Source organism: Alosa alosa, chromosome 14, assembly GCF_017589495.1.
Source record: "Alosa alosa isolate M-15738 ecotype Scorff River chromosome 14, AALO_Geno_1.1, whole genome shotgun sequence".
In the NCBI taxonomy this organism is placed as follows: Eukaryota; Metazoa; Chordata; class Actinopteri; order Clupeiformes; family Clupeidae; genus Alosa; species Alosa alosa.
The window spans coordinates 32,809,306-32,823,938 of record NC_063202.1 but is presented as its reverse complement, the minus strand read 5'-3'; the positions used below and the strand labels follow the sequence as shown (position 1 = coordinate 32,823,938).

The following is a 14,633-nucleotide window of genomic DNA, read 5'->3' as shown; positions in this document are numbered from 1 at the left end:
TAAACGTTTTCATTGTCCGTGTGAACTATGACTATGTCCATGTTCAATATGTTTAATTTTTTCAAGCAGTGAAATTTGGTTTAATGCATGGGGTAACGTGACATGCGTCTCACAAAAGACGAATCTGTCCCTCTCAAAACACAAAATAGTGTGATTAGCAATCAGAAAAAAAAAAGTCCCGGCGGAGATACCCCCGGACCCCCGTGTTATTGTTATTATTATTATTATTATTATTATTATTATTATTATTAGGCTATTATGACTGGCCTGCCCCCACTGCTTAAAAAAAAAAATCTAGATGAAACAGCTGGAACGCGGTTCATTCTCATTTAAATGGTGGGAACGTCAAATGTAACAAGTAGGCCTATAAGTCGAGAAGCGCTATGATACCGATTACACATTTAATTCACCTGGACAGTGTTTGAATCCTGTTTGTACTCACTGGAAATCTTGGACCTAGCAGTTACTGCGCAAAGCACAGATTCCATTACTATTTATCTGTTATCACAGATTTCATTAGCCATATTAGCCACCACCAACCGGCTAATGATGTTATGCATACAAAATACAACATAACACCCATATTGCTGCTGTTGTACTTCATTGTCTACAGCTGTTAATGTGATTACTCATATTTCAAGCCGTATTTCTCCAGCTCCTCAGTCCCCATTACAAACTATTTGAATAGCCCTGCTGTAATCTAAAGGATGAACAAACACACCTGACACACACAAAAACAAACAAACATGACAACAGTTACAAAGTAACCGTAGACAAGAAAACATTGACAAAGGTACTATTAGATAAAGTGTGCATCACGTATTTATCGGGTAAGTGTGGATTTACGGATTCATTCACCCAGAAAATATATATCTGTAAGCTTAAATCATCAAAAGGATCTGTGCGTTAATCACACTGTAAAGGTGCGGTAGCCCGTTACCAGTGTTACACCACATCAGACTACGAGCTATCGCTACAAACACACCGACACCGTTTCGCACACAGGCCTTTATTTTGTTTATACCGCACGAACGTGAGCATGCAGCTGGCAGTCACGGAAGCAACAGCATCTGCAACACAAACACAAAAGCGCCTTCGTCAATAAACTACTTAAACTTCAGGAGTGGCCAACTGAAGGTTTAGTACTATGGACAATAAACTTATAAACTTGGCGAACAATAAACGAACTAGCATAAAACAAAGAGCAGGGCTTACCGCTTACGTTGGTCTGTTTACTTCATGGTTTGCGTTCATCAGAAGACCCGACGGTAGCTCTCAAGAGACAATTATAGTTTTGCGGAGTGAACGTCATAGGCGTGAATGGGGCATTGTTGTGTGGGAAGAGGGGTGTTTGTGTAGTTAACAGGATATGTATGTTTATTGTGTTTGTAAAGGTGGTGGTGTTAATGTCTGGTAACCGGGTAATGTATTATATTTCATTAGAGTATTTATATATATTTTTGTATTGGTTCTAGGCTGTTAGACAATGATTGATTTTGGGACAATGATTTGGTTCTGGCCAGGGGCTAGAAGACCTGTGGCAGACCAGACAGCAGGTAGAGTGGGTTAAGGTGAGAAAAGAGCACATGTGTATGACTAGAGAAAAGAGATTTTCCACATTTAGCTATATGTAAAGTGCTATATTATTGAAGCCATTTTGCTTGGAAAAAGTTTAGTTTCAAGTATAGTTAAAAGTATAAATTAGTTTGATTGATTGATTATTATTTTATTTTTTTATTTTTTCTCTTTTTCCTCTGAGATGACCATACCCCTGTTTGGGAAGGCAGATAAACAGCTTTTGGAACATCAGCATCGCCTCGCTGCTCTGTTTTTCTAGGCCGTAAGGCCAGCCAGGCAACACACACACACAGCAATAAAGGATAACATCAGTCTTTTCAGATACAGTGGCTATGTGCTTACCAAATTCGGCATCTGCTCCAATATGTTGAGTATTTGTGGATCACTCAAACGGTTATATGAAAGGTCAAGCACACTGATAGATGGACAGAGGGAGAGATGATCTATGTCAGATGTGGTTTCCAGAGCATTGTGGGAAATCTGCAAAGTACTCAGCACCTGAAGACATGCTGTAAAATACAGAAATATCAACTTAAGTCATGTGCGAGTATGGGTGTGTGTATGTCTGTGGGTTGTCTGGTTTGAGTAGGTGTGTTCTCACAAAGGTTTTGGATGGTTTTGATGTAATTGTTTGAAACATTCAGTTGATTCAGCTTGCTGAGAGCTTGTAGGTTCTCCAATGTGTGAATAAGGTTGTGCTGTAGGAACAGACAGCATAGCTCCAGTTGGTTCTCCAGGTTCTCGATCTTGCGGATCCCATTCACTTCAAGCCATAAGCATCGCAATCCTGTGAATTCATCTAGATTCTCTATCACAGAGAAGCCTAAAAATGATAGAGGGAGAGATTCATCAACCCTTCAAGGAAGTTTTCATATGGTGCTTTAATCATGTTAAGTCCCGAGTGCATTACAATGTGCCGTTTCAAATTCAGTGTCACATTTTATTGTGCACTTTTTTAACATATCACGGCATACTCTCTGCTTGACGCTAAGATTGTGTTTAACTAGTGTATTGTGTTTAAACTGTGACATTTTGTATCATTGTAATGATAATAATGACAAAGTAATTTTGTTGAGGAAAATTTATTTTTTTAAGAAATACTGTTAATTTGATGCTGTTTAAGGTCATCCTTTAAAATATTCTTGTTTGCAGTAACAGCCAAAAAAATAAAAGTAGGTAGGTAGGTCAATATTTTTTTTTTTTTCCAAGATTCAATTTATGTATTTTTAAGACATGTCACTTTAAGACTCTTTTGCCAGCTCCACTCAAATATAGCCTATGGCTAGTGCTGTGCCTATGGCTGTGCCCTCTCAGTTTATAAATGGTCAGTAGTGGGAACTACTGTTGCCTTCACAATTTCCTTTTAAAATGTTCTTAATAAAAGGAGATATCAATTCCTAATTCAATGGAGTAGCATAATGTAAATTAGATCTGCTGCAATGGAGATTACAAAGAATATCATCTCTATGTAACATGCCGTTTTGACATTGTAAACTTTCTCTAAGAAGAGTGTAAAGCAGTTTGCAGTCAAGTTAACCACAATGTCATCTATCGCTGGGGGAAAAAATAGTGAGCAGCCTGATAACCTAATGCGCGGCAGTCTGGATTAAAGTGCGTGGCGGGCCAGATCTATGATAACCTAATAAATGCTTGGCGGGGCGGATTAAAGTGCGTGGCGGGCCGTAGTTTGGTCACCCCTGCTAGACTCTGGCACTAGCACACTAGCCGCTGGTCGGAAGAACGAGTCAATAGTTCTACATTGTTGACACACGTAGCAGTTTGTGATATCTGTCTCCTTCCCAGCATTCAATGTGCTTTACATAAACAAAAGCAAACTGTAATAAACAAATAAAAGCATAGAAGGGCATTATAGTCAAAGAATAGTTCAAAAGGTAAAGATCATAATAAAAAGAAACATAAAACACACAAGGTAAAATCATTTAAAAATAAAGAATAATTAATAAGCACAAAAAACAAAGGCTAAAGTAGTAATAAAAGACAAGGTAGAATAATTTTCAAGGCAAATTCAGAATTTGTAACTCAGTGCTGTTAGCAGGAAGCATCTGAGAACAGTTTGGTCTTAAGTCTAGGTTTAAAACTGGCTACTGTTGGGGCCTTTTTGATGTCATCCGAAAATTGGTTCCAGAGCTGAGCCGCATAGCAGCTAAAAGCTGCTTCACCATGTTTAGTTCTAACAGTAGGTTTTACTAACAGGTTTTTCAGCTGGGACCTGAGAGGACGAGAAGGTGTGTACTGCTGAAGCAGTACAAAACAACTAAACAAGCAATAGTGCTTTAAAGTCAATTCTGTGACTTAATGGAAGCCAGTGCAGGGACTTAAGAATTTGAGTAATGTGGTCAGTTCTGTTAGTTTTTGTTAGAATCCTAGCTGCTGCATTTTGTATCACCTGAAGCTGTTTAATAGTTGTGGGAGAAAATTTGGATTACTAACAAATCTTATTACATAGAGGTGATTAACAATACATTTTCATATATTATGTGTATGCTTTTCTATACATTCAATACTGTGCATCAACTTTGCTTTGTCTGTCATTTGCTCTCTCTGTGTCACGACTTTATAATAAAGGTCATGCGACCCCTTTTGTCATGAGTTAAGGGTATTCTGCCTGAGGCAGAAATATTAGGAATATCCTGACTATGATGGACTATGGTAAGAAAATGCTGAAGGATGTATGTATTGTATTGCACTAATTCTTGAAACTTTGGCAAAAACATGTCCCACTAAGAAAAGTGCTCATTCTGTTGGAAATGAATAACATTTTCATGAATAAAAAGAATCAAGGTTATAATCAGGGGGTTGTTTGCACATATGCAAGGTTCTTTTATAGGTTTATTTTTATTTTTTATTAATTTAATGATTATATTCTGGCTCATTGTCTACAAAATCAGCTGTCCTCGGATAGGAGATAATAATTTCAATTTGATTACAAAAGCAAAAAGTAATAACTGAATTGAATAATATCTTTACCACATGAAGGAGTACATTGTAATATGTATTAAAAACTACAAACAGTGTGTTTTGAACAATATTTACTATTATTTTGTGGTTGCTCAAAATGTGTCCCAAATATTCGTCACCACCGTCAGATATTTATAAAAAGCAATTACTACAACTACAAGGTCAACTACATTCCTGCGGACCCCATTTTCAAACCTTCAGCTCTACTGCATGCTTCAAGATCAGCCAAGCTCCTGTAAGTTTGCTATTTTCTCTTAAAAAATATGAACAAGTTTAACACTGCTGCTGTCGCAACCATAACATGTCACTGTCACTTTAAGACTCTTTTGCCAGCTCCACTTAAATATAGTCAACACCGTCTCTTTTATAAAAAATATTAGATTTGATAATGACGTGTATAATTTTTAAGAACAGGTCTGAGGTAGCTAGCAACAGAGGGGAAATAAGATGGCTAATGTGAACAACTCATGCATATCATGTGAAAGAGTAGGTTTTTGTCACCACCGTGAGACCGAAAACCTGACGGTGGTGACCTACAGTCTGACGGTGGCAATAAAAACCTCCAAATGGTCCTCAATGGAGGCTAGAATATAATTGTTGATCACAATAAATATCAATATGACCTGTAATGTTTTATTAACCTCTTTTCTATTTTTATTTATGTAATTCCCCCTATATTTCTTCCATATAGGCCTTCACTGCATGCTACTCTTAAGCAATATAGCGCGAGTGAGAGTGAGGATGTTCATGGATATCCTGACGGCTGTGGTTCGGCCGCAGCCACAGCCATGAGGATATCCATGAACATCCTCACAAACACGCCACATAGTATACAATATTCCTTGTAGGCTATGCATCTCCAATGACTAAAGCCAAATGAAAATGGCATGACAACATTTAACTAAATCTAATATTCACTGTAATTCCACCAAATTTCATAGTGATTTCACTCAACTTTGACTTTATGTATTTTAGGAAGTTATGGCTAGGCAGCAGCTATCTGTGGAGGAGAGCAGGATAAGAAACAGGGCATATCAAAAGAAGCTATCTGTGGAGGAGAGAAGGATAAGAAACAGGGCATATCAAAAGAAGCTATCTGTGGAGGAGAGAAGGATAAGAAACAGGGCATATCAAAAGAAGCTATCTGTGGAGGAGAGAAGGATAAGAAACAGGGCATATCAAAAGAAGCTATCTGTGGAGGAGAGACGGATAAGAAACAGGGCATATCAAAAGAAGCTATCTGTGGAGGAGAGAAGGATAAGAAACAGGGCATATCAAAAGAAGCTATCTGTGGAGGAGAGAAGGATAAGAAACAGGGCATATCAAAAGAAGCGGAGAGAGAAAATACACAGGGATGCAGAGTTAAAGGAGGAATACCTCAGAACAGAAAGGCAAAGATGGAAGAAGAGGGTGGAGGAAAAGAAGCTAAAAAATATCAATGACTTGAATGAAAGGGAAAAGAGAAGTCAGAGAAAGGCTTGGAAACGTAGACAACAAATATCAAGAGAACGTAAGAGAAAGGGCTCAGATCACCCAGAACAGCAGAACCTCCAGACAGTCCAGTGGATCAGGCCATACACGAGCCAGCTCGAAGTAGGCAGGCTATAGCAGGAGAAAGGGAAAGAAAGAAATCAAGAGCAAAATACTAGAGATGAAAGCTGTGAGAAATAAACTTCAAAAGGTAACAAAGGATGGGAACAAAATGAAAAAGCATTGGCTACGAGAACAAGCTAGGAATAAAAAAAAAAACACAAGAATCACCAAGAAAAAAAACAGTGCAAATGCTGCGGGAAAGCCAACTCAAAAACCCCTCCATTAAGAAAATTTTGTTGTCTGTCCACAACGCACTCATTCATGAATTGTAACAAAACAAGTCTACCCACAAGAGCTTGACTCTGTCAGGCAAGGTTCTAAAAAAATATCGGCTTATTCATCAGACAAGGCAATTTGGCGTGACGTATAACACACTGCGGATGAGGAGGCTTACTGACAAAAAACCTGCATACATTCAAACAATTTCTCAGAAGGTTCAGGATTTCTACCATAATGCAACAAGAATGACAACTGACAAACAGGACACAATAACACGCAAGAAAATAAAGCATCAGAGAATGATTCTAACTGATACAGTATTGAACCTCCATAAGGAGTTCACCAACAAGGAACCAAGAGTGAAGCTCAGTTATTCATCCTTTTGTATGTCCATTCTATGTCACAGCACCAAGACCGTCGGATCATAAGACATGCCAATGTCAGTACCATGAAAATGCTAAGCTGATGCTTGAAGTTCTAAGAGAAAATGCTATTGTCAAGGCTAGCAAACTGGAGGATAGTTTTGAACTTGTCTGCTGTTCACAGACAAGTGAGTCATGTCTTCTGTGCTCCTGCACCCGGTGTCTCCACAAACATACACTTCCCACACCACAGCAAGACCAGACCAATGTTGAATGGCAGCAATGGGAACGAGTTCAGGATCAAACAGCAGATGGGCTCCACTTCAACACAAGACTTGTGATGCACAGTGGCACGCTGGGAGAGCTTATCCAACGATATGAAGACAAACTGAGGACAGAAACAACAACGCACGTGTGCTCAGTTCAGAACCAGACCAGAGAGTACAGGAGCATGATCGAGAAGTGCAATGATAGCACAGTAATTGTGCACATGGACTTTTCTGAGGCGTGGAAATGCAAGTATAGTTCTGAGGTACAGTCATGCCATTTTGGTCAGAACCTCCCACAGCTCAACCTGCACACTGGCATGTACTATACAAAAGAAACGAAGACACAGTTTCAGAATCCAAGTGACAAGATGCGTCTGCCATTTGGACTCACATGGAACCAGTCCTGACAGATATTCGTTTAAAGTTTCCAAAGGTTGATATTGATACTATTCACTTTTGGTCAGACGGCCCCAGCAAGCAATACAAGAACAAGAAGAACTTTTCTCTCCTCTGCAGTGTCCCTCCAACTCTAGGTTTCAAGAGAGCAACCTGGAACTTCTTCCCAACATGGGAAGGGAGCCCCAGACGGCATTGGAGGAACTGTGAAAAGGACTGCAGACAGCCTTATACTGTGGGGGAATGACGTTGTGAATGGGAATATGTTCCATGAGATGGTTGGCAGAAGCCTCTGCAGCACTAAGCTCTATATCATTACTGAAGCTGACATGCAGCCATATGATGCACTCCTTTCTCAACCACTAAAATCTGTACCTGCAACCAGGAAACTTCATCAGGTTACACCAACACATCGAAACAACTCTGAGATCCACTGCAGATCACTGTCCTGTTTCTGCAGTGAGCCACAGATGTGTGAGTGTTTCAGCCCAACACTATTCCAGTTGACTGCCAACACACCCAGGGTACAGGTTGAGGATGATGGTCCTACACTGCAAAAGAGGAAAGATCCTTTGGCAATGCTGATGAAGGAAATGGAACAGGAGGAAAGTGAGCAAGAGCCAATGGAGCAAGAACCACTGACCAAGAGTGGTCCTGATGGGACTGTGACAGATCTATCTGCTCATGTAGTTCATTGCGGAGATTGGCTTGCGGTCATTTATGACGAGAACTGGTGGTTAGCAAAGGCTGTCACTGTGGACGCTCATCATCAAGATGTGGAAGTGGACCGAGTCATGCCACATGCAGAAGTTTTCTGACCGTACTGCAATTGTGGGGTGTATCAGGGACGAGCAAGAGGAGGAGTACAGGAGCCTGGTGGAGGACTTTGTGCATTGGTGCAAACTCAATCACCTTCAACTCAACACTTCAAAGACCAAGGAGATGGTGGTGGATTTCCACAGGTCTAAGCCTGCTCTGCTACCAGTCTCCATTGATGGGGTCAATGTGGAGGTGGTAAGCACCTACAAGTATCTGGGTCTCCACCTGGACAATAAACTGGACTGGTCAGCCAACACTGATGCACTCTACAAGAAAGGACAGAGCAGGCTGTACTTCCTGAGGAGGCTGCGGTCCTTCAATGTGTGCAGCAAGCTCCTCAGGATGTTCTACCAGTCTGTTGTGGCCAGCGTCCTCTTCTATGCAGTAGTATGCTGGGGAGGAAGCACAAAGAAGAAGGATGCTGGGCGACTTGACAGGCTGGTAAGGAAGGCTGGCGCTGTAGTGGGAGCTGAACTGGAGTGCATCACTTCAATATCTGACAAAAGGACCCTGAACAAACTGATCAACATCTTGGACAATGAATGTCATCCACTCTACAGCACTATTAAAAAGCAAAAGAGCTTGATCAGCTGGAGACTTTGCTCACTGCCATGCACAACTGAAAGGCTGAGGAAGTCATTTGTCCCCAGGGCCATTGAACTGTTTAATGCCTCACGAAAGGAAAGAGGAGAGAGACTTCTCTGCTTAGTCTGTCTGCCTCTCCACCCTCTCCATGTTTTGAGTACTGACTGCCCACTACTGCTTTACTACTGTTTTACTAATGTCCACAGCCTAATGTTTTTACTACTGTTTTACTGCTACACTGTTTTTCATGCTATATTAGCACACATGATCAATGGCTGTGGTCAGGCTTCTGCTACAATACTGAATGAATGAATGGCTATAACCCTATTACCTCAACCTGTTCTTGCACTGACATAGTTTTTTATATTACCTTGTCTACATTATACTTTACTCTCCTATTTGTCCATATTATTTATGCTGGTCTCTAGACCTTATTCTTGCACTGTTGGACTAATGTTGGACTACTTTTTGCACCTTCACCATTACACTCACTCTCTTGAACACCTTGCCATGCACACATAACTAAAGGACTATGGTTGGACTATTTTTTGCAGTTTCACCATGACACTCACTCCCTCGAGCACCTTACCAATCCCGGCCCTGTCACTACAAGCGTCTTGTGCTTGATCACCCTCAAGAACATTGGACTTTTTAAATTTAATTTATGTATTTAGTTTTGTTAGTTTTCTCATCTTCTGTCTTTATTGTACAGTGGAGTTTAGTTATATGTTTATACTTATGCTTACCATTTCTGCTGTAAGTGCATGTTGTGTGTCTTACGTCACTAAATAAACTTTCTCTCTTAATAAGCAATAAGAACAGATAAACATAATTGTGTTCACAGTATTATTGTCTATAATCATGTATGATACCAATGAATCATTCTTTAGGACATGATGTGAATAATTTAATTAGTCATGTGAACCGAGCTAGCTAGCTAACGCTAGCTTAAAATGCTATACAAGTGGATGGGAGTAGCTATGGCAATACAGCTATGCGCTAACAAGTGACTAGTAGTTGAAGGACTTCGCTTAAACTTAATATACTGTTGCAAATTCACCTGAGTATAAACTATCTACTTTAACTAATGTCAGTAATGTTATTCAGCTAGTTGTCATTTCAAAGAAATTACACTTCTCCGTTTAAAATGTTACCTTAGCTAAGAGGCTAGCTAGCATGCTAACAACCGGACAGTAACTGGCAGCAGCATGGTCTAATATTAAGTTATTTTATTACAAATCCGAACGCTAACAAAATTACACTTTTAGGCTTGAAATGATCCCAAACAATTACAGATTATGACAATTTTCCAAAAAACCCTCAACAAATCCAGAAAGACATAATGACCAATTTATTGGTAAAATTCCACAAGTCTCCATTGACATTAGTGCAGGGAGGGTTTACTCTGGTCTGCATAAAGGGGGATTTCCCCCCCTCCCCCTTGCAATAATCGAACGCGGAAATTGTCGAACGTTTGCGCCTCTCGCTCTGCTTTAACCCTCTCTGATTAGACATTGCCAGATGGCTTAGAACTCTGCCAGGTGCAAGCCTGTTGAGGAGTACGGTCACAAATATGTGATTAGAATGTTCACAAACCGAGAGTTCCACATTATGATGTCACAATTACCCTCGGAGATTCCCCCCATAGACTGTATAAGGAACACTGACACTATAGATTGTTTGCGTAGAATTCTAGAAGGAACCAGGAAAATAATTCACTCCTCAACAGGTTAAAGGTCCAGTATGTAGGAAATAATGGAAAATAAACTAACCATTCCAAAAATGATCACCATATGTTGTCAGAGAGTAAGGAAACACGATGAATGGCTTATTTGACAACATTACTTTAACCCGTAAAACCCATGAAAAAAAATGAGTTACGGGGTGGAATGTCTTGGAATTTTCGTTTATGTTTTGAACGATTCATTCTAGAATAGCGTATTAATAATGGGCTAGCGCATCCTCCTATTTGGGTTGCCAAATTAGCAAAGGCCAACTGTCAACAGCTGTCAGTTGTAGTCATGAACGCATCTCACGAGGCAGGCAAATTTCCAAAATTTAAACAAGAAACAAATTAAGTGGACATCAAAGGAGCTTCCTGAGATGGTGGCGCGTTTCGTCAAACGAAGAATATCAAGTCTGGCGAGAGCTGGCCATATTTCTCCACAACAGGTAGCCTAGGCTAAACTTCATCTGCATCGCTAACTTCAGCTAAATATGTTACGTTGGTTAGAGAGGTATTTTTTGTTTTCACTGTTTCCGTAATGTGTAGCTGGGTCATGGTTGGAGAAACGTTAAAGCAGCTGCAGGTCAACTAACATTAGCTAAGTCTTAATTACATCTGGCAACCCAGAAGAGGCTCGCGTCTGGTAGTCTTGAGAACGTTCACCAGTGTTTTGATTTTGGCCTGCAGAACGTTCGGTAACAATCCTACAAATCGCACCTTTAAGCAATTAGAGCTGTGATGTCATAATCGAAATGAGAATCCTGAACATTCCGCCATTCATTTCAATGGGGCCGAAAAATGGGAATAACGCGAAAACGAGAAGGGCCAGCGACACGAAAGTGATCGCTCAAACGGTCTAGGAGCAGTAGTTTGTACAAAAAGTGGGTGAACGGGAATAATAAACTAGATTTGCGGTTTATTTTATATATATATTTATATATATATATATATATATATATATATATATATATATATATATATAAATATATAAAAAAAATAAAAAAAAAAAAAATATATATATAATGACCTGTATCAACATGGATTGGCTTTAAAAAAAGATTTTTTTTTTCACATTACCTTTAGAACTGGTGCTGGCAAGGCATTGAACTGGGCTTCATTCGAGGATTCCAACGGTACCTCATATTTGAAAATCGGACATACGGGTCAAAAGTTCCATGCACACACCTTCATATACACAGACAGCCCAGCCCAGCCCAGCCCATTAGAGCTCTGCCAGATGGCTCAGAACTCTGCCAGGTGCAAGCTGAAACAATTAGAGCTGTGATGTCACAATCGGAATTAGAATCCTTGAATATTCCGCCATTCATTTCAATGGGGCCCAAAAACGCCGAAAAACGGGAATACCTCGAAAACGACAAGGGCCAGCGACACTAAAGTAACAAGCAAGTTACACCGGTTCGGGCCTGAATTTTTGGAGTTCGAACTGCCTCGATAGCTCAAACGGTCTAGGAGCAGTAGTTCGTCCAAAAAAGTGGGTGAAAAGGAATAATAAATAAGAAAACTTAAGAAGAACAATAGTGGGCTTACTGGATCAAACCCACTAATAAGAAGAAGAAGAAGAAGAAGAAGAAGAGGAGTGGGCTTGCTGGATCAAACCCACTAATAAGAAAACTTAAGAAGAACAATAGTGGGCTTGCTCCCACAGCGATCAAACCCACTAATAAGAAAACTTAAGAAGAACAATAGTGGGCTTGCTGGATCAAACCCACTAATAATAATGAGAAAACTTAAGAAAAACAATAGTGGGCTTGCTCCGCAAGCCCGCTTTGGGCTTTCTGGATCAAACCCACTAATAAATAAATAAAGTAAACTTAAGAAGAACAATAGTGGGCTTGCTGGATCAAATCCACTAATGAGGCCACTGTCACCACCGTCAGTTCTAAAGTCCCCACCGTCAGAGGGAGTTTTAATTGTTTTAAATTAATATGCTTACAGTATGTTTCTCCAGTGCTTTTGAGTTATTAAAGCAATAGTGTCTTTTAATACAAAAATATGTCTGTTAAATAAAAAAACATATTTTTTTCTATTTAAGCTTATAGTAAACTTTGTATGATGTTAGATCTTTTAAAGGAGTACACGTGAAACAGTATGAAAAAGGAACAAAAGTGATTTAACAGCATATGTGTGTACTAAGAATGCCAGATAATGATTTAAAAACTCTAAATACATATTAGACCAAATAAATAAAAAATAATTAGATTTTTATTGTGTCTGACGGTGTTGACAAAAACAAAGTAATAACTGGAAAAACACCTATTTTATGAAAAATATACAAAATGGGGAGCTGACACCGGTACATTGCTGAACAGCCAAGACCTTGGTCTATAATGATATACCTTCAGATGTTCAAATTCAAAATTAAAACCTGTTTTATCCAAATTCCCAAGAATCAGTGATTGACCAATTATCTGACTTACTTGGAGTAGCCACATGACTTGCGTATGGCGTATGGGTCACATGCTATATCCAAGAAGTGTACATGTATTGTTGTATTTCTGCATGTATGGGGAGTTTTGGAAAAGAACATTGTACTCCTTGACCACATAGTCTTTTTAGGAAGGCCTGTGAACAGTCTATTGCAGTAATCAACCCTGCTGGAAATAAATGAATGAGTTTTTTTTTTTTTTTTTTTTAAGTCATGTTTTGACATAAGCCCTCCAAGTTTGGCAATATTTTTTAAGGGGTTAAAAAGCCGATTTAGTTATCGCTTTCATGTGGCTGTTGAAATTTAGATCACTGTCAATTAATACACCAAGATTTGTTGCACTGGGCCCATTATGCAAAAACAGCAATCTTACCTTTGTAGTGTAAATAAAGGGCATCATTCAGGCTTGGTGTGATGTACAGTTTATTCTTTTTACAGTGGCGCAGAAGAAACTCTTTTGTGATCCTTCAATAAAAGCAAAAAACAGCATGGTATGTTAACTGAAAAATAAGTTTTCCCTTTGTGGAGATAACTTTACACAGTATATAGAATATTTCTCCAACCATAAAGGAAATTGGAGTTGCATAGAGAATTTAAAAATCTGAAAATTTAGATAAAATTCTAAATGCTGCAGTCAAAAACCTCATTCACATAATACACAAAATATTGAACCAGTAGGTGTGTTAACCCTGAAAATCTGCAAATCTAAAATACAAAATAAAAATGAGTAGGCCTAAGGGAAACATGTGGAACTCAAATATCGCAAAAACGTTTTAAGTAACGCTTGCATGAGGTTTTTCCAGACATCAAAATAGCACTATTTTGCAAAAGTAAAATGAAAACACATTTTTCCGCATTTAAGTGAGTCACATAACACTAAATGCATTCAAAAAGATGTGCGTTTTGTGTAGTCTAATGAGACTGTATTTTTATAGTTGGTTTTGAGGTGAGGACATTAGTGCAAATCTATAAGCACTAGAAAAATGTGTTTGTGGTGAAATTAGAAAATACATAATTTAGTCATTTTTTCGACCCTCGCTATATCTCAAAATGGATTTCCGCGACATAGGACTCATTTAATCGTGACGCCCCAAATATTCACCTGTGTAAAATAAAAATTCTAAATGTTTCGGTAGTGAGTAGCCTAGAAATCTAGACGCGCCCCTAGCAGCAGCAAATTACATTTCAAATTACATAAATTACTAGTCTAGCAACTCTCTGTTGGCTTGTGAGCTCCAGAAATCGAAACTCAATCAGGCCAATGAAATCGTGTATAGAGTCGTTAGGTGGGCTTAACATAATGATTGATGGCAGAGTTGCAAGGGTTTGGCTTGAATTCCCTGCTACTTGAAAACAAATGAGATGGATGTTGCTGTTGGCGAACAGTGTGACACGAGTTAAGCTTTTATTAAGTTGGCAAATGTTTGAACCAAATGTTTGAACCAACTAGCTCCGCTGGTGGGAATCCTATTGCGTGCAGAGGGAATTTGAAAGACAACTGATTATCCCGCCCCTCGGACTGAGCACTGCGAACGGTGAGTGCCCAGACCCTACATTTTAATGTGGGTCTGGCTCGTCAGGCTAGGTAGTGAGTGCATTCGTAATTAAGTTAGTAAAACTGCGTTGCCAATATTAGTGTGTGTGTGTGAGTGCGCATGTAT

At 39.3% G+C, this 14,633-nt stretch overlaps 1 protein-coding gene across 1 annotated transcript in view; it reads right to left on the bottom strand.

The window, feature by feature from the left end:
- Window positions 1-14,633, bottom strand: part of dnaaf1 (dynein axonemal assembly factor 1) — a 72,106-nt gene that overhangs the window by 17,056 nt on the left and 40,417 nt on the right. Inside the window, exons 3-5 of the mRNA XM_048263546.1 lie at window positions 13,346-13,437; window positions 2,180-2,401; window positions 1,921-2,087 (exon numbers count right to left, since the gene is read on the bottom strand). Of these exons, the coding sequence (XP_048119503.1) occupies window positions 1,921-2,087; window positions 2,180-2,401; window positions 13,346-13,437 (481 nt within the window). The remainder of the gene's footprint in view (window positions 1-1,920; window positions 2,088-2,179; window positions 2,402-13,345; window positions 13,438-14,633) is intronic.